This window comes from Rhodnius prolixus, unplaced genomic scaffold (genome assembly GCF_049639745.1).
Source record: "Rhodnius prolixus isolate KJV_2025 unplaced genomic scaffold, Rpr scaffold_11, whole genome shotgun sequence".
In the NCBI taxonomy this organism is placed as follows: domain Eukaryota; kingdom Metazoa; phylum Arthropoda; class Insecta; order Hemiptera; family Reduviidae; genus Rhodnius; species Rhodnius prolixus.
In genome coordinates this window covers 15,667,025-15,690,236 of record NW_027411625.1, presented here as the reverse complement: position 1 = coordinate 15,690,236, position 23,212 = coordinate 15,667,025, and the positions used below count along the sequence as shown (strand labels likewise).

General features: G+C 36.1%; 1 protein-coding gene and 1 long non-coding RNA gene across 2 annotated transcripts in view; one reads left to right on the top strand and one right to left on the bottom strand.

Moving 5' to 3' along the window:
* LOC141459321 (uncharacterized) overlaps window positions 1-23,212 on the bottom strand; it is a 97,783-nt gene that overhangs the window by 52,554 nt on the left and 22,017 nt on the right. The window lies entirely within an intron of this gene.
* so (SIX homeobox 1 protein sine oculis) overlaps window positions 1,589-23,212 on the top strand; it is a 39,181-nt gene continuing 17,557 nt past the window's right edge. Inside the window, exon 1 of the mRNA XM_074138257.1 lies at window positions 1,589-2,911. Within this exon, the coding sequence (XP_073994358.1) occupies window positions 2,325-2,911 (587 nt within the window). The 5' untranslated portion in view covers window positions 1,589-2,324. The remainder of the gene's footprint in view (window positions 2,912-23,212) is intronic.

Below are 23,212 nucleotides of genomic sequence, written 5' to 3'. Positions count from 1 at the left end.
GAGAAGAGAGTAAAGCCAAGCAACATTTAGTAAAAATTCGAAGTTCAAACTAAACCTCGAAGAGAATGTCTTGAATTTTAATACGACCTTTTTTAGGTTTTCTAAACGATCGTGTAAAAATGGCTGACGTGTAAATTTTCTGCTTAGACCTTCTGTAGCGACCGCAATCACGCGCTTATTAAGAAATTATCTTGTGGATGACACTGTTGAGATGCCATTCAGTTTTGTTTTAACTGGTAAATGTTGCTCGTAACTCGTACTTTAAACAGTATTCATGTTTTGACATACTTTTGAATATGGCGTAGTCTGTTACTGTGAAGCTATAGTGTTTGAACTGTCCTCATTAAGTCGCGATATTTCCATAGTGCCTTCTTCTTCCAGCAGTAGGTACACCGTGCATTGTAGATCTATTTCTATTGCACACATAAAACTCACATGAACTGAGTGCATTTCGTAACCAACACAGACGCTTCAAACCCAGCCAAAAGGCTTACTGGCTAGTATTGTCTCCCACTTCAACGGCTATACCGTCAGCCAATCAGTTATTCCATTCCGATATTCTTCTGACCAGCTGATTGGTCGTAGATCGTAAAGCGATTTGCCATCTCAACAATTATTCACTTCCTCAAATTATTAATCTGCCTCTGTAATGTAGAGGGCCCGAAGTTTGGAAAGCTACTAAACTTTAACTTCTTTATCCATCGCCCGCATGTGATACAGTTTGGTGCCGCGTTCTTCTTTGTTGCAATAAGCTAGAGGTGCAATATTGAAAGTTTCAGTGATAATAGAAATTAAGAATGCTGACTTAAGAGAAGCTGTTGGGTACCATTTCTGTTTATATTATTTATTATTGTTTTTCTAAATTCTGTACGCTGTTTACACCTCACTCGATGTATCATCAAAGAGCGTGCATAAAAAAAATTGTTTTTGAAAAAGTTTTTGGGGGGAAATAAGCTGATTCTAAATTATCATCAGCTTTTGTAAATAAGAAGAAAAAAATGATATTTTATGGGTGAAATCGCGCGTGGTTTGGGTACCATTCTCCTGTGCTTCGAGTTCGCAGATCCTGGTTTGAGGAAGGTATTCAGCGCCGTCATGCTGAAACTGAATGTCCCTCGGAGTAAGTAAACAACACGAAGATAGTCGCAACCTAAAATGAGTTAAGAAGTGAGGTTTCTAAATGTGTCTACCGTTTTGGGTCGGATTGCATAAACGCCTTAATAAAACGACGCGAATAGCTTACCATCATATAGCGACGAGTGCTTGACTTCTACCTGCCATTTTGAAGGCTATCATTGGCATGACTTAAGGCAGCTAGGCTCCAGAAGTACAAAAAATACATCATATGGTCAGCCAGTCCAATCACATTATCACTAATCATATGTCCTGCTGTATTTGTGGTGAATTGATCAAAGACTGACGGTGGAAAGGTATTAGGGAGCAATGTTGAGCTCATAGCGACGATTCACAACAAAGAGTGCCATTGGAGTAGATATAGGTTACCTTTGGCCAATCAATTAAATCAATCTCCATCAACGAGATCTTACGAACAGTTTTGATACCCTTATCGAAAAATCAGGCCGGTGCCCTCACGACATTGCTCGACCTCATGTTGGAAGAATTTCTCCCACCTTTATTTCACCCCAATAAGCACGTGTGGTTATGATAATGTCCTACTCGGTGAACATCTGAGAGGAGATGGTTCTCCTCGCGGTAGCCGGGAGGTTAGGAAGCGAGACTCGCTTAGATGTGTTGTTGGTTTAGTGGGTTCCCTGTAAGCGAATTTCCACTTCCTTAAACTCAGAATTTCAGCAGCTCATTTAATATTATATAAGTGATATTATATAAGAATATTGTATAAGAAAAATGGGCCATTAGATATCTGCCTAACAACCCCCATCAACCTGGAGTTCCCTTAATTAAATTCTTCGAGGAAGATGTTCTAGATCTACTCTCTGTAACAGAATGCAGTTTATACATACAATATCAACTGGGTAAAAGAAATGATAAATTTTATAAAATTAGAGGAATATTGGGCAGTTAGATAAAAAGAAATGTATTCTTGTCCCCACCCGCCGGTAGATGCTCGTGTGAGTCCGTGCGGGCTCGTGGCGGGTCAGACAGACTGGGTTGGCACCCACGGAGGCCGTCTTGGTTCAGTGTGTGTGCGTCAAGCGCCCATGTCACGTCAGGAGTGTGTGTTCCAAGTCTACTCTTTATTTGCATAGTTTTGAATTTTTTTTTTTTTAATTTTAATAAGTAATTTAAAAAACTATTTATTTTTTATTTTTAGTTAATTTTTATTTATTATTTTTTTTATAATCATGTTGGGATCACATCATTCGCCGACGACGGGCGTTTTACCATCTTTCGGTTTCACCCAAGAACAAGTTGCGTGTGTGTGCGAAGTTCTACAACAGGCCGGCAATATGGATCGTTTAGGAAGATTCCTGTGGTCCTTGCCGGCTTGTGAGAAATTACACAATAATGAATCCGTGTTGAAAGCGAAAGCTATGGTTGCATTTCATAGGGGCAATTTTAAAGAATTATATAGAATACTAGAATCGCATCAGTTTTCACCGCACAATCACGCCAAATTGCAGGCACTTTGGTTGAAAGCACATTATGTCGAAGCGGAAAAACTGCGTGGTCGACCGTTGGGTGCTGTTGGCAAGTATAGGGTACGAAGAAAATTCCCATTGCCCAGAACCATATGGGATGGCGAGGAGACAAGTTACTGTTTTAAAGAGAAGTCACGTTCAGTGTTAAGAGACTGGTATGCTCATAACCCTTATCCGAGCCCGAGAGAGAAACGCGAACTGGCCGAAGCTACAGGATTAACGACAACCCAAGTGTCTAATTGGTTTAAAAACCGCCGACAAAGGGATAGAGCTGCAGAACACAAAGATGGGTGAGTACCCTGCCAATACTTAAATTTAAAGTAAAAGCGGATACGATATAACTAACTCTAAATGCCATTCTCATAGATCGGCTACTAGTGTGCTTAGCTTCTCCGAGAATCTTACAAAAGTAACATCATTAGCAAATAAAAGGTTCTGTGGTTCATTTAGATCAAATCAATGAGTTACATAGACTTACGCGACACTTTTTTCTCAATATCTTTGAAGAGTAACATATAGCTCTAACGTATAGTTTCTATTAGTTAGCTTTGACCGAGGTAATAATTATTATCGTAAGTTAATTAAGAAGGGACATTTGACGATCGCTCTGATTTTCAACACTTAAGGATTTGTTGGGTGTTACTTGGCGTGGATTGCGCCTAATTTACCAAAACGTTTTTCATGTTTTCCCCTTGTTCTCTTGCTGACACATCTGCCGAATCTAATGAACATAGGTTATGCGGGAAACCGCAGCAGCTCGTATCGCTCTCTCCAAATTTTATAAATCATATTTGAGTTGCTCAAATAGAAAAAGAGAATTTCTCTTTTACCTCTTCAATTTTAAAATCCGCTTTTGTTCAATTTAGAGTCTTTTTTTTTAAGTAGCGACGCAAATTTGCCTATACTCGGCTTCTTGTTTAAATTGTGCTTGTCTTAGCAAAAACTGATAGAAACATAAACTGAAAGGAAAAAATGGTATTTAATAAGGACCTCGCGCTTCATATGTTTGGTAAACAGTGCAAAGTTTGCTTGAGATTCAGTGAGATGAAAAAATAGAAGTCTCTTGTCATCTCTAACAAAGAAGTATGCAAAGCACTGGTGACCCCCTTGATGATGCGTGAAACCCCGCCAAAAGAAAGGAAAGTCGTTAGATTTAAAATTCTGTAATTTGTGGTTTTCCTAAAATATTCGTGAAAAACCTACAGAAACCACCTCAACAAAAGACTGCAGGGATTCACTAGGGAATATTAGTATTTATTTCATTGATTTTTCAATCTAAATTGATTCTGTAAAGATATTTTGCTCTTGGAATCCTTTATCAAGAAATTTCAGACAAATTGACTGACCTTGAATTGAAGCAATGAACACCAAATATTTAGATACTTTTGTCGAGAAAAGTTCAAAAACATTTTAGTAAAATATTGGGTTTATCGTCTCAATTGTGCACATTTTAAATCGGATGTGGTCAACTTCTTTGTTTCCTCCAGAGTGACGAGAGTCAGGGCTAAATAAGAATCAGATGTTTGGTTTCGGCGCCAGGAAATTTTAATAAGCATTCGATCAAAATCAACCCACCGGAAGTGCCACTTTCCTAAACAGTTCATCTCAAAAAGTAGCCGCTACGGTTTCCTTTAAGCTTAGTATGCACACTAAACTGCGTGAAAGTAAATATAACATTTCAGGCGAGCTTTCACATCAATCTTACAATCTGGTGCCGGCGGATAGCAAACACAAGATAGTTTTCTCATTTTAGATTGGAAATACAACCCACCGCCTCGATCGGGTATCGAACCCATTACCACCACAATACAACTTGGTTCCTCTAACCGCTTGGCTACCGTAGTAGCGCTAATAACTTTCAATTAGAGCATTATTTCAGGGAAATCCTACTGAAAGAACGTCTAAGGGAAACAGTTAGGTTTGCCTCTAAAGTTTCATCTTAGACTAATGTTCAAGATTTATCACTTATCTAATATTAAGAAGAGTTCACTGTTGCGAACATTCCGACTATGAATTAAATGGCATGCAATTTCCTTAAAATCCACTCCTTTAAACTTCACATATTAAAAGATTTATTCAACAATTGTTTCTTTCTTTTATCATTATTTTTTCTAGCATTCAAATCCTACGTATTTAATCAGATAAAGACCAGTCTTTTTTTTAATTATTGGACTTTCTTCTAGTGAAAATTGATTTTAGACTGAGCTCCCGGGAAGAAATCGCTTACAACTCCTTCTTGACTAAACCTACATCACATTGGCACCAATTCAGTAGAAATTCCATGTTTGAATAATACCTTAAAAACCAACTAGCAAGTGTTTTAACCAGATTTTTATTTAAAAGGTAAGCCTGCATAAGCCCGACAAAAGAAATTGGCGATATTATATGAAAATTGGAGTCAAACGCCATTCTATTTCGTTTTCCTTAAGCCATCATGACATTTCTTTGTCCAATTTCAAACTTTAAACCTCGTTTTCAGCGTTAGATTTATTTCCATTTTCTTCAATCTTGTGTTTTCTGTTTATGAAATTCGGTGTCTTGGGCGGAGGCGACTAGCAAACATACTGTGAATTTCTTTTATTAACAATTAAATAAAATCCAAGGCCTAGACAGGGAATCGAACTCAGTACCACAATGCATCTCAGTTTTGCGGGCGTCGCTTTTAACCGCTCGGCTACTGTAGCGCCTGTAAAGATACATATAATTGGCTATGTAAACATACAGAAAGTCGTTAGAGAAAAGTGCTGTTAGTTACAGGCGTCTATATTTTAGAGTGAAATGCTTAGGCATGTTTTTTTTTTAAATTAAGAAAAAATATAATTTTTCAAAGTATCCTAGAGATTGTCAAATCTCAGATAAACTTTTGGTGTTTTTGTACTTCTGATGAAGTCCACCCTACGATTAAAGAAATTGCACTTGCAAGGTGAAAAACGGGATTATAGAAAATAAATTCAGGAAGAGAAATGTCTCATCATTGATTTTAATGTGGTTGTATGTTAATGAGATTTGATGCAATAATTGCACACAATTCACTTCATTAGTCCTAACACCATCAATATAATTCATTATCATTTACGCTAGCTTGTTTTTCTAAATTGATGTTCCAAATTTTACAAGTCTACTTTCCTACTGAATTGTGAGAAAACGTTTTCTGATTTCACAACTTCTAGGACTGATTGTGTTACGAGTTGTTCCCAGAAAATTTGTATTTAAAATAGAAGAGATTGTTTCTTACACAATAGCATTCCAGCTTAATTAAATTTCGTTGGAATTATTTTCAAATGTAGTGTGACAATTTCAGAACCCGTATTCCGTACAGTAATTCCAAAGGTTAACTGATTTTTTCCCCCCGAATCGAATCGGAAATGTTAGTATTGCATTTTAGTGCAATTGATGTTATAAAGGCGGTGGAAGTGTACATTGTTCTGTAGTGGAGCTTGAGAGGGTTTACTCGTATTTTCAAAACTTGTAAAAACTTTTCCAGAATTGCTGATTTTATAAAAATGAACGCTCTTGAAATCCATACGCTCTTTTCACATTATGGTTATATCAAAAAAGTAATGTAAACATTAAAGTTATTGGAGTGTGATATAAGAAGATATTTACTTAGAATTATTTATTTTATTTAATTTTGCGTTCATCCTTACTCAAGAAATTATTTGCACATCTATTTACACTTATATTTTATGTTTTTACAATTTTTTTTTGTTATATAAGTAAAGGTACACTTGATTTACCCTTAAAGTGAAAAGAGCGTTTTGATTTAACGAGCATTCATTTACAAAAATTTTAGTACATTTGACAGATATTTCTGAAACAGAAACAGAGACGCTGGTTATTTCAAATTTCCGAAGTTATGACATTTGTTTGATTTCATGTTGCCAATATTTGTTATAATAATAAAAAAACTCTTTAATGTCAAAAACATTTGATAATAATACATGTCCAACGTCAATAAAAGCAAAATTATTCATAACTTATTGCAATAATTTTAAATAAATAAACTGTTATATAAATTGTTTTATATCCAATCTAGTTATTATTCATAAGCCTTTTCTTATTTAAAAAAAAAATTGTAGTCGTTGAATAAACTCTTAAAATTGTTGAAAAGTCTAAAAGAAACTTTGGTGTGGGGTCTTTGTCAGTCGGTTATGGATGCAAAACACAAATGCAATCGCAGTGCATGGTTCGTTGTTAGCGAATGTTCTGTTTTGCAAAGTGCAGACAACTATGGGCAATAATAATCGGCATTGTCAGTACCTACAGATATTGGAGCAGCGGATGGCAGCTCGGACTCTGTGTCGTAGCCGTCATTACTCGCACAACTTTCTTCTGCATCCAAGCACCTTCTTGGCCTCGCTTGAAGAACCCCAGTAAAGCATCCCATACTTAGGACAATGAAGAACTGCTTTGACTTTGAAGAATAGATTTGACTTCCGTGAGGCTCATGGACCGTCTTTGTTTTTTTGGATAGACAATTCTTGAAAGAGATTGCTGTGTTCTATCCTCCAAGTAATCTTTAACTTATAGACATCATGCAGTTTCTTCAATCACACAATTCAACTTCTCAATTAGCATCTCATGTGAAACCAATCAAAAGGTTTAATTAGATCGATAAACATTAAGAATTCAATTGTGAAAATGAAAATGGGCAGTCAGGGAAGTAATTAAAATTACTTTGTAGATAAACATATAGTCATTTATGTACGGCCCATTTCTATCGATGGACATCGTTTATGTTGGATATATTGTAAAGAGTGCTTATGAGAAAGATGGTCAGGAGAGCAAACAGGAGAAGTCTGAAGAAATACTTTGGAATTACGAGTACTCCAAGAAATGAAGCCCAATCATTTTAAAGATGGTTTCAATATGTATTGAAAACGAAAAATTATACTGAGATGACACCTAAATCATTTGTAGGATCAAGCGGATGAATTAAGGTTTTGTTTATTAGTAGAATTGTTTATTCCTTGACCTTATCCTCTTACAAAGAGAAGGTTAAATGTTACTGAGGGAAACCAAGTCCAAAACTTTATTTAGAACATTACAGAGATTTTCTTGGTGCCCAAAAGCCGTATATTTATCTTCAATCATTTGATTCATTGGGTCAAGATTTGACTTTTTTCCCTGGTTGTCTTTCATCAACGAGTTATTCTCTAAATATCTATATATTTGTTTGTGCACGATATGTTTTAAAATCGGCGAAAGAGGCCAGCGAGACTACTCCTGAGGGATTAAGTTGCTCGAGAAATACTCCGTTTATCAAACTCAGATTAAAAAGTTGATGCAGCGGGCACAGAATTCCGTAGCTGCTTTGTTTTAAGTACCAACTCTCATAAATCATCACAGACAACTCCCAATCTCTTAGACCTCATAAATGTTCTTACTTTTGATGCTTTTAATTTTGCAAACTATTTATTAATTTGCCCTCTATTTTTTAAGTAAACGAAAACTTTTGCTATAATCTTTATTACCGAACTTAAGTAGTCTTTCCCATTCGCTAATTTTCACTTAGAGCGCACGCGCTGTTTTATGAGAAAGTTGCTTACTTCAGTGCTTTGTTAAATTCACTCAATTGGAATAAAGAGCATTCATTTGAACTTAAATTGAGAATCTGATCACGATTCAAGTGAGATTTATTTCGCTGAGTGTAACTTTAACGAAATATTTAATTTGAACTTTTTAAAATTGTCCTGCTGTAAGAAGAAGTGTAATAAAATCTTTAACTTCCTAAATTACGCTTGCAAAAAGCAGACTAAGTCTTTTATGGCTGCGGTGCCGTGGGGCACAGGTCCCTTTCTTAATCTATCTACGTACTTGCAAAAACTTGCACAATAATAAGTGAAAGTTTTTGAGAACAATCAAATTGCAATTGATGGGTAACCCAGAGGGAAACACAGGGTTGTTTTGAGGCGCACGCCCGAAGTGTTGCTAATCCAATCACCAAAAGTACACTTAGCGGTGACACGTTTTCCCCAGGGTGCCTATATTATATCGTCCGTAGTTATGTTATCTGATATCGCATTGAATATGATTTAATATCAACCACTATGATCACTCCAACTTGCATTCAACCCTCACAACTAGTAATAACAGTTAAAAATAAAGAAATGTCTTGGTAATAACTGCTAATAACGAACACATATCAGCGTGGACGCAAATTGTTGTAAATTTAATTTCCTTTGATTCGGTTCCTCAAAATTTATATTTTAATATTTTTAATGATATAAGCAATTTCTTTTTTTTTATAAACAAAAAGTTCTATGAGATTCTTAGTTTAATAGTATTATTTCTCTAATAGTTTTTCGAACTGGAAAAGCTTCAGAACATAATTCATAATAAAATTGTGTACAATTTCGTAATTATATATTTTAGAATTAATATATGATATGATAGAGGATATGATCTAAAATGTGTTTGTAATGATCTTTCTTAAGCTAGCCTGTTTTTTTTTGTTTTTATTATCTCGGCTTAAGAGCAGTTCTAGAAAATAAATAAACAAATGAATTTCTTTATATTAGGTGGTAAAATAACGATTTCCTTTTTGGGGGGGCAGTTGCGAAGGGGGAGAGTTCATTGCCAGTGCTATTTAGAGATGTATTTGTAGCTAATTATAGCTTCAGCTTGTAGCGCCGGTCAAGTATACTAAAGCTAGCATTCCTGCAAGATATTGGGCTACAGATAGCTTCGCCCTCTATAGCTCATTCATTTTGTAAATAAATTTATTGTGAACAGTCACAGCCCCTTACTGCACTTTCTCTTCTTCTAATATATACATTTTAAAATTAGAGATAATACTGAGGCAACAATCGTGGTAACAACAATAAACAAAATGACCGCTTTTCTCTTATAGAAACCCATCCGCACCCGTCTCACGTTTTCAAAATCCCAATTCTTAAATTATTAAATAAATAATGCCTCTTTCAAACAGTTCAATTGTGGAAGTTTTTAAAAAACCGTCTTCCTTACAATAATTTTGCGCGAGCTATGTATGAAATTTGCGGTAAAGATAGCCTTTATCAGCATACTTCCCGGGGTTGGTTTAAAAAATGCAGTGGTGATTTGACGGTTGAAAGAAAGATGGGCGAACGTTGAGCGAGGTTCACGGGGAACTGCCGAATCGAATCCAACCATTAATATTGTGTCCAGTTTCTTAATTCCATTTACCAACATCTCCGCACATTGTTTCCATAGTTCTTTTGTAGTTAGAATTCACTTCAATACAAATACGTGTGCCAATTGATGGCATGTTAGGGAGGTTTTACCCAGTGAAAATACTCCCCACTTACTCTGACGAATAGAGGATTGAGCGGAGGTGAGGAAATATCGGGGCCAGCGGTGTTTAAGTCTTCTGTGAGGATTGTCAGGTGTCAGATAGTTGGGTTAGGTTAGCTAGACGGAGGGTCCTGGAATTTGTTCAAATTTAGATTTCTTCTGCTGTGTATTTAAAGGGTTCCTATTGTGAAATCAGTATTTATAACCTATATCCAAGTCTGAGGCTTGAGAGTGAATCACAACCAGCTAAAGAGTACATACGAGGACCCTCGCCAAAACGGCAGATCTGTCAAGACCGAGTGGAGACACTGAAGGCTTAGAAGAAATTTAAACCTTCATGCCCTGGTTGATTTTGGTTATTGCAAGTTCTGTTTGGCTGAGGAAGTCATACCTCCGCATCCCCTTCATACTGGCAGAGATGAATTTGTATGCAAGACGGTGATGGTTAGGTGGTGGGGTTTTTCTCGGCCAGGTCTTTGCTATTGGCTTCCATCTGTAAAACTTCTCGATTTTCTGATTTTAGGCATCTGTTCACATTCATACTCACAGACCAACACTTACAGTAATGTCGCTTTATTGAATTAATCATTTTTGAATATTCCAATCAACCAAGTAAGTTAATAATGTAGTTATTCGGTTTTGTCGTTTCCTCCGATGAGACGTCAATCTCCTCGAGCTATGTCAACTTTTGGATATTGTAACTTTCAGAGGCCAATTCAATTTCAAAAGAAAATTTCCAAATTGGAAATTCGGTTTTGTGGAGAAAATATATTATTCAAGCCCACAGGCCGTATAATTTAATATCAAGATAGTAATTTGAAACCACAAGTAATCAACCAATGAAATCTGAAATCGAAACAAAATTAAAGATATTTTCTCATACTCCTAAGAAATAGATGTATTCCGATAGTGTCAAATCTATGTAAAGTTTAATTTTCTTCGAGAAACTGCATGTTTTGAAGACCCTTGAAAATAGTGTTGAAAGCTTGATTTGTATCTGTCTTTGTGTGAACAGAATATGTCAACAAAATAAACAAAAATTTGCTGAAGTGTTTCTCGAACATGGCTACAACGATTCGTTCCTTTTCATTTTCAAGAAATGCTCTCCAAAAACCCTTTTATTTGAAATAGTTGCCCAGTAGAGTTGCTATTTTTGGAAGTTTTCTGGGGAGTTAAGCTTGCCTCTACCGTGCCAAATTCAGAACAAATTACTTGTCATGGGGATTCATTATATCAAGTAAGCTGCATTGACTGCAGCAGGAGAGCAAATCAATCAAGGGGAAGTGCGATTTTAGAGAAGAGAATTTAATTTCTCTCACCCCTTACATGATTTCTAAGTGCAGTTGCTGAAATTTTGCGGGTTTTTAATTTTGATTTTTCGCGGTAAATAAACGTTTTGAAATCCATTAAACGCGAAAAAGGTGGTTTTTATAAGTCGATCTGTCTGTGCTTCAAAGAAGATAGTTTTCCTTTAGGTGCCACCAGCGGCCCGTATAATATTTATGTATTTATTTCACATAGGCGCCATATGGCATAGCAACTAGGCCAACGATAGGCCCTCATCCTACCCGATAGAAAACCACTTCATCGAACTCTATATTCAATCTTCACACTGGCTAAACCTTAAACCTCCAATCATATTAGTACCTTTTCAAATTCCCTTAAAGGCTAGTTTACATGTCTACGCTCATCCCTTCGAATCACATGCACTCCAAATATTCTTAGTACGCAGAGTATGGAGCGTGGGCGTTTGCCGAGGTAACTCTTTGGACTGTTCAGACCCACACTGTGCCTGCCGAATTTCGTTTACGTTGAAGAAGTGGCGATCCAGTGGTGCATGTGCGGCATTCAGCGCCACTAAGGTCATCACTGACTGCTACATTCAGTAATTTCAGGCTCATTACGCTTAAGTTCTGCATAAATCTATTCAACTTGACACAAGAATTCAGTTTGCGCCATATCCATCTCTAGTAATTCGAAATTTTTGATTATGGTAGCCTTACAGCTAGCTCACGGGTCTACGAAGGATTGATAATATACCACCTTTGCAATTCAGCTTTTTCGTTACTCTGGGTTCTTTGATGTCCAGGAACCTAAAAAAAGCTCACTATCCTTCTTGGAAATAGATTTCTGTGATAATTTTTTAGTCAAACACCAAAACCACTATTGCGTTAGTCAAGTTTTCAGTTTAAGAAATGACTATTGGAAAATGACTATTTTCTTTAACCTTCATTACTCTCTGCAGAAATGTTAACCTAAATTTTGTTGAAACATTTTGCTAGGAAAATATAATTTTGGGTGAACTTTTGACAGAGAGAGGCTTCACTCTAAAGTGACAGTACTGAGTGACAAGAGGCTGCGTGAGAGCCAATCTGTGATAATTTTTGCAAGTACATCTTCGTTTATCCGTAGAGCTCGTGGCTTAAATTCCCTCTCCCAACAAAGCGGAAATATTATAAAAGATAAATTTTCAATTTTTTCAAAACATTATATTTGGCAGGCTCAGATCAGTAGCCTAAAAGGAAATTACGCCCCTGAGTTACAATACGTGACAATTCATATGTTAATGAATGTAAGAAGTTGAAGAATGTTTGAGGACAGTAAGTGTTCTCATCAGTTTGGGCCAGAGAATTTGATTTCCACTCATGATGATTCTGTTAAGAACAACATTTTGCTGACCTCAAGAGGTCTGACTGTCCAGTTGGATACTTGGACACAGCAAATTTAGTTTGTGATCTCAAAAAAACTCATTAGCCAACCTCTGTTGCGGGACGATAATCAGTAACTGGTCAGCAGTATTGCCAACAGCCTTATTCTCCGTTTTGATGCACAATTCATCCAAGAGGAAAGTGAAACTACTGCTAATTTCAGTCTCAATTTCACTAAGCTTTCGACCATCACTTGTGCTGATCACTGGGTTTTCTTAACATTGTTTAGATTTCATAATTTTAGTTTTAACATTTTTATGCATAAATTTTCTTGACAATCCTAGAAATCACTAACAGTTAGTATTTGAGGTTAACAGACGGGTTTTAAATCAACTAGTACGCAATGAAATGTTAAAGCGCACTTCAAATACATAATCTAAACCAATATGGAATGTTGTTTTACCAGTATAAGCCCTAAAGATGACTTCGTCCGTAGGTCGTAGATCCGGGGACTTGACAAAAACCAAACTGAAAATAAGTCTGAAATTGGCAAACTTTACCTCTAATTTAAATCTATGGGGGTTAAAATCAAAGAAATTATCGATACCTCCGCAACATCCACACTTATTTCAGAGGGAATAATTGGGATTAAAGTTTTTTTTTTTTTTTTTTTTTTTTTTTTTTTTTTTTTTTTTTAATTTATTTCATTAGATTGTTTATTAATTTCATTAATTTAGAAAGTATCCTAAAATAAAGGCATTAACGCATTTGTCCCGGCGAGAATGAAAGTGGCGTAAGTCCATTTTTTATTGAAATCAAGGTAACGACAGCTTTATATTCTACAACTGTTTTGTTTAGAGTGACAATGCAGTAAGTTCTTAGTGCACCATCAGGAGAAGCATAAAGTTTTAGTACTTAATCAAAAGCTCATTCTGTTGAGAATGACGGTGGCGTAAGTCCACCAGATTGTTTGTTTCTTTAAGACTGTTTTCGTGGTGAAGTTTATTGTCGTGTGGTGTTAATTAGTAAATTGTTATATGGTTTTAGTTAACTGAAAATTAAAAATAAGCCTTAGTGTTGGGGTTATTAGTTAAATTTTAATTTGGATTATTTTTTTTACTTTATTTACTTTCACAGCTGCAATATATTTCTGCAATAAGTGAAGGTGATACATACAACATGATAATAGATAAGTACATGAATAGCATGAGGGGAGAATTCACCCATTTCCAAAGAAAACTCCCAAAGAGGAGTTCACTATTGTGCACTGGCACTTACTTCATTTAGAAGATATCGTGGCCACCTGCGCTTCAGCCGCCTTGGAGAATATTCAGGCAATGAGTAAGTTGGGATACTAGTGGATTAGAATGTGAGGTAATTGACGTGTGGAAGTTAATATAACGGGATCTTACAGCTTTTGAAACATAAGGAACAAGGAAATCTCGGTGCAAGGTAGAGTTAGGAACATAGTAAGGAGCATTTGCGATTCGACAGAGTTTTTGACTGGAAGGATTGGATTCTTGCTGAGCCCCAAAGTTCCATTCCGTAAGTCCAGGCAGGTTTCAGTATCATAGTGTAGATAAGTCAATTATTCTGTAGTAAGAGTTTTCATCGCTTGTTGAGAAGTCTAGAGAGAAGTATGAATCGTCTGTTCAGTTTATTGGGAGAGAGATGACTGTTGATTGAAGAGAATTGGTAGGATTAGTTGGGATCAGATTGTGTTGAAGACATTTTATTATAATTACAGTGCCCCCTATGGGCAGTATCATCAGGGTGATCAGTTCTGTGGATAGTGTAGTCGGTTATGTTGAAATAAGATCTGCTAGTAAAATGAGTCTCTGTGATGAGTCTTCTGCATTTTGCAGCATTGGTTTATGAAATAAAACCCTTAAAATTGGTTTTAATTTTTTTTTTCTTATCTACGCCACCCGTAAGTCACGGCAGTTCTGCCATCCGACGTCGGTTTTAAATGCCGCTTTGTTTAACCTTGCGCCAGATATGTTGAGATTGACAATGAAGTAAGTCACATTTTTGCATTTTCTAAAATAATTTAAAATCCCATTACATTCTAATATGCACCAAAAAATTACCAGCTATGTAATAATAATAAAAACAATAAAGCTATTTTTATTATCAGCATTTTTTTGCAGAGCAAAACACAAAACTTGTTTTAACTCAAAACTGCTCAAAATGGACTTACGCCACTTTCATTCTCACAGGTACATTTGCATATTTGCAATTTATTCCTGATAGCCAGGTTTTAGATGTGCTTTAGTGTGTAATAAATAAATGCATCATCATCAATAAAATCATTTTATTTAAATAAACCTATCATCAAAGTTAACCATCTCTACATATTTAATTAATCTTTTGAGTGTGTGTGAATTTTAAGTTTGGGAGAAAGTCGTGTCAGTGCGCGAGTCTTGTCTTTTATAAATGTTTAATAATTAAGGCTTTGTGTCTTCCAGCAATGACTGAATCGTGCTGAAAACTGAAAACAGCTGAACACGACTGAATCGCAGTAAGCCGTCCTTTACTAGTATATTTAAAATAACCCTTATATTTGGAGCACTGGTGACAGAGCGCTCTAAAAATACGAACAGGCCGCTCCCAACTGACTGTGAGCCTTGCTGTAACCTCCCGTCGTATTTATTGTCCACTAATTATAATATCCAATACATCACTTTCTCTCCCTCCATTCTCGCACTTCTGTCACACAGATTTCGATTAATGCTGAACAACTGATTACTCTTAAATTTGTAAACTGTACCGAAAATTGCATTAAAATGGCGGTTTAGAGAGAATGTTACCCCATAAGACTCTCCGAGAAAACGCAAAACATTAACTGCCTCTACATCTTTACCTTACATTTGCGACCTTTGTTAACTATTAGACACGATATCAGTTCATATAAATTTATAAAAAGTTCTCTGAGTCTAGCATGATTGTATTCCTTACTACCTTCTTTAGAAGCAATCCACGCTAAAATCTACATTAGCATAAATTGTACTAAATTTAATTCTCTATAATTTTGTTCATTTTCAGTTCCATCGTACAAAATTAAACAAACTAAGTGCTGAAATGGTTAAACACCTGAAGGAGCATTGTTGTTGCTTTATGAGAGGACAGAAAGTGGTTTGAAAGCAAGTGAAGTAGTTGAAGATAAGGGCTGAAGTATGCGCATCAAGTGGAGCCGTGAAGTGGTAGTTAATTAAGCAGCCAACACTTTCAGCGCTTAGAAAAGTTAGCTTTATGTTAGACAACGCTGATATTAGATAAATTTTCTCTTTCGCTTCCGGCTAACAAGATAAAGTATTGCGATCGGTTTAAATTTTCCTTATTGAGCATTACCGGAAATATATATTTTGAAGTAACAATCAAGCAAGCGGAAGTTTCACATTACTCAATCTACTTTTTAGTCTTTTGCCAGTTTCTTAAAAAAACACTAGAACTGTTTTCTTTTAATCCTAGTAAACTTTTAATGTTTGTATACCCTCTGAATAATGCAGACCTAAACAGTTTTTTAGAGGACTGCAGGCTAAAACTGGACTGCCAAGTTTAAAGGCAGGGAAAGTCGATTAACTGAAACTGCTTCACATACATCTTCATTCACAATATCTACAACAATATGTAAATGAAGAGTCAAATGAGTTGCAGCTCCTACCAGTACAATGTAACTAATAAAACTAGAAATATTACTGAAGGGAGCAAAGCAGCGTAGCTACACGGCAAGTCTAAGAGCCACTTCTATGTCGCAGTCAGTGCCCAAGTCATAGTTCCTCATATCTCTGCAATGGTCATTGTTATTCAGTCTACACACATCGAAAAACTTCTGCGTGGTAACTTTAAAACTTGTGCTAGTAGCAATTAGAAGATTTCCAATGCGCATGTTTCGGGGAGAAGAGATCACATTCTGGATCACCTGCAGCGAGGCGATGCTTGTTCGACAAGCCAAGCTTTAGGCATATAACAACATCGATGAATGCACTGTAGTATACAGGAATAGTTTATTTTATCAAGAGCCTCTGCAGAGCAACGGAAATAATGTGCGAATGGTCTGCTTTGTTTTGCCGATCGTGCTCCTTGTAAAGGTTAGCTTCTGATCGATAATCGCTCCCATTTACTTGACAGTGGGCGCCTAAGGTAGCAGTTGACTCCCGAAACTGACATGACGAATCAGCGCTGGCCTACGCCTGGCGAACAGAATAACCTCAGATTTGGACGGATTTATCTTAATTTTTCATCTACTTCAGAACCGTTCGATGTAGAACATAGCCAAGTTCAAGCGATTTACTATTATGTCCATTTTGCAGGAAGGGGCATAAATGGCGATGACGTCCGCATGTAAGGCCAGTTGAACGTCGTTAGGGATGCTGAAGGTTTCAATAAATAAGGGAAAAAACTGATCCTAAAATAGACCTTAGAGTAACTTCAACTATTACAGAAAACAATTTAACAGTAACAAAGTTTAAGAAGCACCTGTGGTAATTAAGAACGACGTTTAGCTTTTATAATTTATTAATTGGTGACAAATTTTATCGTGTTTAGAATAGCATTTTAAAAAATGAATAAGTGTAGGGACTTTCAAACCGTGGAAGGGGAGGCAACAAGTAAAAGAAAAGAAACAAGCAAATGCTTAAAGTGTGGTTTGAGACGAGTTAGTGTTGAGACGGTCACTTCTACAGTGGAATGTAGACTGTTAAAACACACGACGAGTCACCTTAACAGATTGAAAATACGGGCCCGAGATAAGCATCGAGTGTGAGGGACAAATTCATTGGGCCTGCTTGGCTCGCAGCGCGGCGACATGTTTATGTGCCGAGCTGGAGAGCAGCAACTCACGGGCCACCTACTGTTCCGGCCAGAGCCAAAAATCGGCTGCTTCCTCTTACCGCAATGATTACAGCTCTAATCGACTGGGTAAATAACCGAAGATGTCATTTTTACAGTTTTATTACCTCTGTTCGGCCATGAACTCGTGTATAGTTACAATAAATAAATATAAAAAACACAACGCTACCATATTAATCTCATCTTGTTCAATAAAACAATGACATACGATAGTTTAGTGTTTTCAAGACCCTGCAAGAAGAAGAGAAATGTAAAAGGAGAAGTGAACTATGCCCACTCAGAAAGTGGCTGCGACATCGTCCACCCTTATTTATTAATTAATTTATTTAAGTTTAAGGCTCGTCGACATCAGAGGTCCTAAAGCCCGGAGCATCAGAGCATTCCACCCAGGGCTCTCTCTTCGCAGATAACAATTTCCACAATGGGCTGAAAGAAGCTTCTAGCAGAAGGGCCAGCAGTTCAATTCGTACTTGGTAATCTACACCTGAGAATCCAATCCCTTTTTTCAAACATGATTGTTTTATTTATTTATTTTTGAACAAGAATTTTTTACACATTAAACTGACAGAAGCATAAAACTAACAATGAAGATTAGAAGGTTTCCAAGTGTTATAAGTGGGACACTAAATTAAAAAGTGGTATATGTCATACTTCTGTTTAAAGTTAAAAATTTTACTCTTTTTGTCAGTGCAGCAATAGTATCTATTACATTTGTGATAAACATCGAGATAGAAATCTTTTGTTAATTAGTCTATCTAAGCCACTAGTCTGATTTGATCAATATGAATTTTAGTTTTTTTCACTTAATTCTATCAAACTTAAGCCAACTACAAAGGCGGCAATCAATCAATCAGACTAACCGCGTAATTTTTAAAGAACTAAAAAAGGAAATGAAGACCTCTTTTAAGAGCAATCAAGTAAATACAACTCTAAAGGACGAAAACATCAGTTCAGTCAATGCATCCGAATCCTTCATATGAAGGAAGAGAATAATAGCAATGTCGTCAAGTTAAGCCAATTTGACCATCCGCGGAAGACGACCATCATTTATATTCAAGACGCTTATCAGCCACTCCTGCATCTTCACTCCTGACAAATACTTTTTATTTTAACTCGTCAACAAACACAAAAACCGAGAGAAATTGTGATCTTCCAGGGTGAGAAATGGTGAATTAAGGGTTTGACTGCACGGAGTGAAGGTAAAACATTCTTCCTGCAGGAGCCAGGAACTGTTCACAGTTATGGTGATATACTCGTAGCTCTACATTAAACTTCACAAACTTCTTTTTTATAATACCCTGAAGAAGGTAGTAAAAGTTACCGAAACGTTGGTATAAAGCAAAAAAGTTGTTTTTATTTAAGACCGCAACTCGATATTCACCAAAAATCATCCATCAACAACGGTCGAAAAAACCATAACCATCAATAATAATTATTATTATCAGTTATTATTTGAACATCATTAGGTCTGAATGGTGCCATTACTAGATCCGAAGAATGTGCACTCACATTGAAACGTCAAATTTTGTTAAATATTGATTGCCAAGTATATTGGCGTAATTTATAAATAAATAAAAGTTTATAACAGCGGCTTTTACATTTAGCACATTATTAGTCAATGAATTCAATTATCGCTTCTTTTGACATTTCACTTCCTCTTGCAACTTAGGCATTTGTACCTCTTCAAGTTACAAAATATTATCACAAGCTGTGGGCATAGTTTTGCCTGTAGTAAATTGCGTTCAGTTCTTAATGTTTGAGTTAAACTTTTTGTTCTCAGTTTAATCTTATTTTGTTGCCAACTCAAACCACTGACGGCTGTTTTCGCGCAGTCTCCTATTTCGTCTATTGTTAAGTATTAAAATTGACTTTAAAGAAAAGAAAGCGGACCTTAGATTTTTGCAAATATCATCTATACATTAGATGAACATAGGGTTAAACTTATTATTTTATCATTGAATTTGTTCACTTTAGGCAATCCGGAGAGTATATAAATATGACTCAAATATTCCAAATAAGAAGAAATTTGTGAGTTAGAACCTTGATGACGTAGTCGTGCGAGTGTTCTCACCAGATTGTTATTTGAAGGAATTAAAAGTTTCATGGAAATCGACCAATTACATTTGAAATATTTGCAGCAAGAGGAAATCGTGCCAGTATAAACATTAAATACATTTTTATGTATCGCTTATATAGATGGGTTTAGAAGCATGTGCAGTTAGCTTACTGTGAGTATGCAGGCGGCTGGTATTCATTTGGAACTCTTTTATAATTAAACCTGCGTAAATATTATATTACCCGAAAAACGGCGAGCCATCTGTCTCGTGGCTAAATGCTGCCGACTGGACCTGAAAAAATTTAGGCTGACAATTTGAATCAGTAAACATTACTCAGAAATGTGATATAGCGCTTAATTAAATGTTTTTAAACCTGTAATTAAAAGTCGAACATCCGTAATTAATACTTTAATCCAATTGCTTTTTTTTTGAAAAAAAGAAGTTGTTGTTAGCACTCAACTACTCAAATTACATACTTAAATTTTCTTGAAACTCAAATTTTTGCTAAAGAAAGCGTAGTAAACGATAGTATACCTGTTCACTATAATGAAATGTTAGTGTTGAAGACGTGATGAAATGTTGGAAATGTGACGATCATAACTCCACCATCTTCTTTAAATTCTAGTAAGCCAATGTAATGTTTGGCAGTAGTGAAGATAAAATTCTCATAGTCTAAGTGATAAACCAATCTGTGGTGCTGGTTGCAATAGATCAAGGCATGTACTGAGCCTGAATCTTCTTCAGTATATTTGGCGAAATTAGTGAACATAGCAGCAGTCCCTCATTCACAGTTCATAAAAAGATCGACGTTGAGCGTTGTTGCGATTCTCTAGAGCAGCGGTATCGTGAATAAAAGTTAAAAGCGCGGGGAAATTGTCTGTATTCTCGCAATTTCAATAATTATAATAATTTGAAAAGAAAGCAGGCCAATACAGGCGCCTATTTGTGGAATAATGCCTCAGATTGATTGTTTTATTTCCGAAATGGACGCCCATAGACTATGCACGCGCTACTTGAGCTTCCTAGGGTCTCCACTATTGTTTATTTATTATCTTCTGGAAGAATTTGTCACTACCTGTTATAATAGTCCGTACCCTAGCAATCATTGTAAATTATAATATAAGTTCTCTTAGCTATAAAAAATATAAACATAAGCGCTTTAAATATATTTTGTCACAACTGCCGATATCAAGCTACGGTTTTTTGTTAGTTTTTTCCTTAATATGTACATATATATGTTCTCTTTAATCTGTACTAATATTTATCTGATGAGTGTCTATAGGCACCAAGCTTGAAACCTCAATTTTCTTTAATTTATTTTTATGTTTTGTGAAGAAGTTTTGTCCACTTTTAGGAAGTATTCATTCATGTGTACGATTTTGGACTTTTTTTTTTCTCCGTTCTTATGCATGTTGTGCGAATACTGCTTATTAGGAAAGATACGATCTTTATCTATGTAACATGTGATGAATCTGTCTTTATGATGGAAGATATTTATTGGAGAAAGCATTTCGAATTCGCACCTGGGGTGCAAATTTGATTATAAACGTTCTTTCTCCATTTACCTCCAGAGTTTGAAATGTATAATTTTTTTTTTTTTGAGAAGTTGTTTGTACTTAAGAACGTCCGCATTGTTTAGGTTAGGTTAGGTTATATTCGCCAATCTAATAAATTATTAGGGTATTATATGAACTTGAAAGCAATGAAGTGAAACCTTGTGAGAGAAAAGTTAGTAAATTATCCGATTAACCTACGTCAATCCAGCAGTCAAAATCCAGAGTGAAGCATTGTTGAAAATTCGAAACCTGTCAGGATTAAGGGAAACACAGGCGCTATGATGATGAAACGAGACATATAGCCATATCTATAGGAGATGTCAGAGAGGGTTCCGGGCTTTAAACTCCACTCTTAAATATAAACAAATTAAATGGGAAAAGGAATTAGAAAAGATGACTTCTTGCAACCATAAAATAAGTGGCAGTCCATGTGGTCATTTTTAATTAATTTAAACTGACTGAGATTCTTGGACGGCTCCAGATCAGAATAAGGAAAGCTGGGGTGTCTGAGGTATCTCGGAAAGTCTCGGAAAGCCAAGGAAAACTTGTTTTTCACACAATGCTAGTTGCAAGACAGTTGTGCCGCTGAGCTTAAAAGAGAAGGATAATGAATCCCAGTCTGGTGAATTCCTCAGGAGTCCAGGTGGCTCTACTAGTTGTCAAGTCTTACGAAGTTAATTCAAGGAGAATAGAGTGTCTCAATATTCTGATGTGTATTGTTACATACTGTCCGGGTTTGCGAGCATTCAGGGAAAAAGCTTATTGAGACCACATTATTTAGGGCGAAAGAAATTCCGCAGTAGTTAGTTAGTTATTATTAATATTATTGTTGTATTTAACATCTTATTGGCGCCCGGAGCTTTTTTCAGTACACTTTCGGTTTTGGACAGTGTTCTCTCGTTACAGACAACACTGTTCATCACCGGACAGTGAGCTGTAAGAAGCTCATAGGAAGAGAAAATCTAATGGTTAGAAGCTGGATTCGAATCCGGGACCTCCGCGTGGGAACGTGGAATGATTCAATTAAAGAAATTGTGAGCACGTATGTGTAAGGTTCATAAAGTGATGTGCTGAACGCAGCCGGTCGTGGGTCAATAGAATGAACTACTCGTATATTTCCTTTATCTAGGATGCGATCAAACTTATTGTCAATATTATTGCATCAATAGTACAACATTATTTAGGTTTCCACTGGATGGTATTGATCAAACTACCATCAATTTCTCGTCAATATTGTAGTAGCAAAGGATATCAGCAATAGCATTAAGTTTTACCTTGTAGAGTTCGCCGTTGCTTGGATTATATACTACTCCCTCCCTCCTCATGATTGGGTTCTGACTTATTAGAATCGCCATTGACCACAGTCACGGAAACAACGTGAAAAATTTGGGTGCGGAAAGAATTAGAGATAGTTAACTTCCCCGTCTGTGAAAGAGTTGAGTCAATAATTCATAAATACAAAAAATAATTATTTAAAAAAAAGTCGAACTGCGGGACGCAGAGAGAACATTATAGCTAAGGCCCAGTTTGCCGAGGGAACTGTACGCGATACAAGGGGTCTGTCAGAGGTCTATGTCTGTAACTCGATATCAAGTATACTCCGGGGCCACCTCGACAACTCCTTCCTACAGCCTAGCTCTTCGTTCCTACAACATTACAAAAAGAAAAAAAAATTGTATATATACTTTGTACGAGCGTGTTTATGTATTAGTAATGTTTTTGTGTGTGCGTGTAAGTATAAGTTTACAGGTAACCCGATACTTGTTGGATAATATAAGCCCCTGTCCTCAGACCGCATGATTTCACATTAAATACTACTCTAACTTTCCCAGAATGCAATATCTATTATAATTTATTATTAAATTATTATATTAGACTCTTAAATTATTTAAAATAGAATGTGAAACAATCACATGGACTCTTCTATTGCAATAATTCTCATAAAACTAATGGGCAAATTTACCACTGCTTACTACTTGGGTTAGCATTTACTACAAAGTTTAGTTCTTGTAACTCCCACGAGATGGCGACATAGTACAGTATACCCAGACCACGATTTGCGTCGTTAGATTGGGACCAGAGAAAGACTACGCAAATCCAAACCAGTATTTCCATATATTTCTGCAGGTTAGGTTTTTTTTTTTAATTATTGCATGCAAAATCCAAATTATTACGATTATTAGGAATAACAACACATATATTTA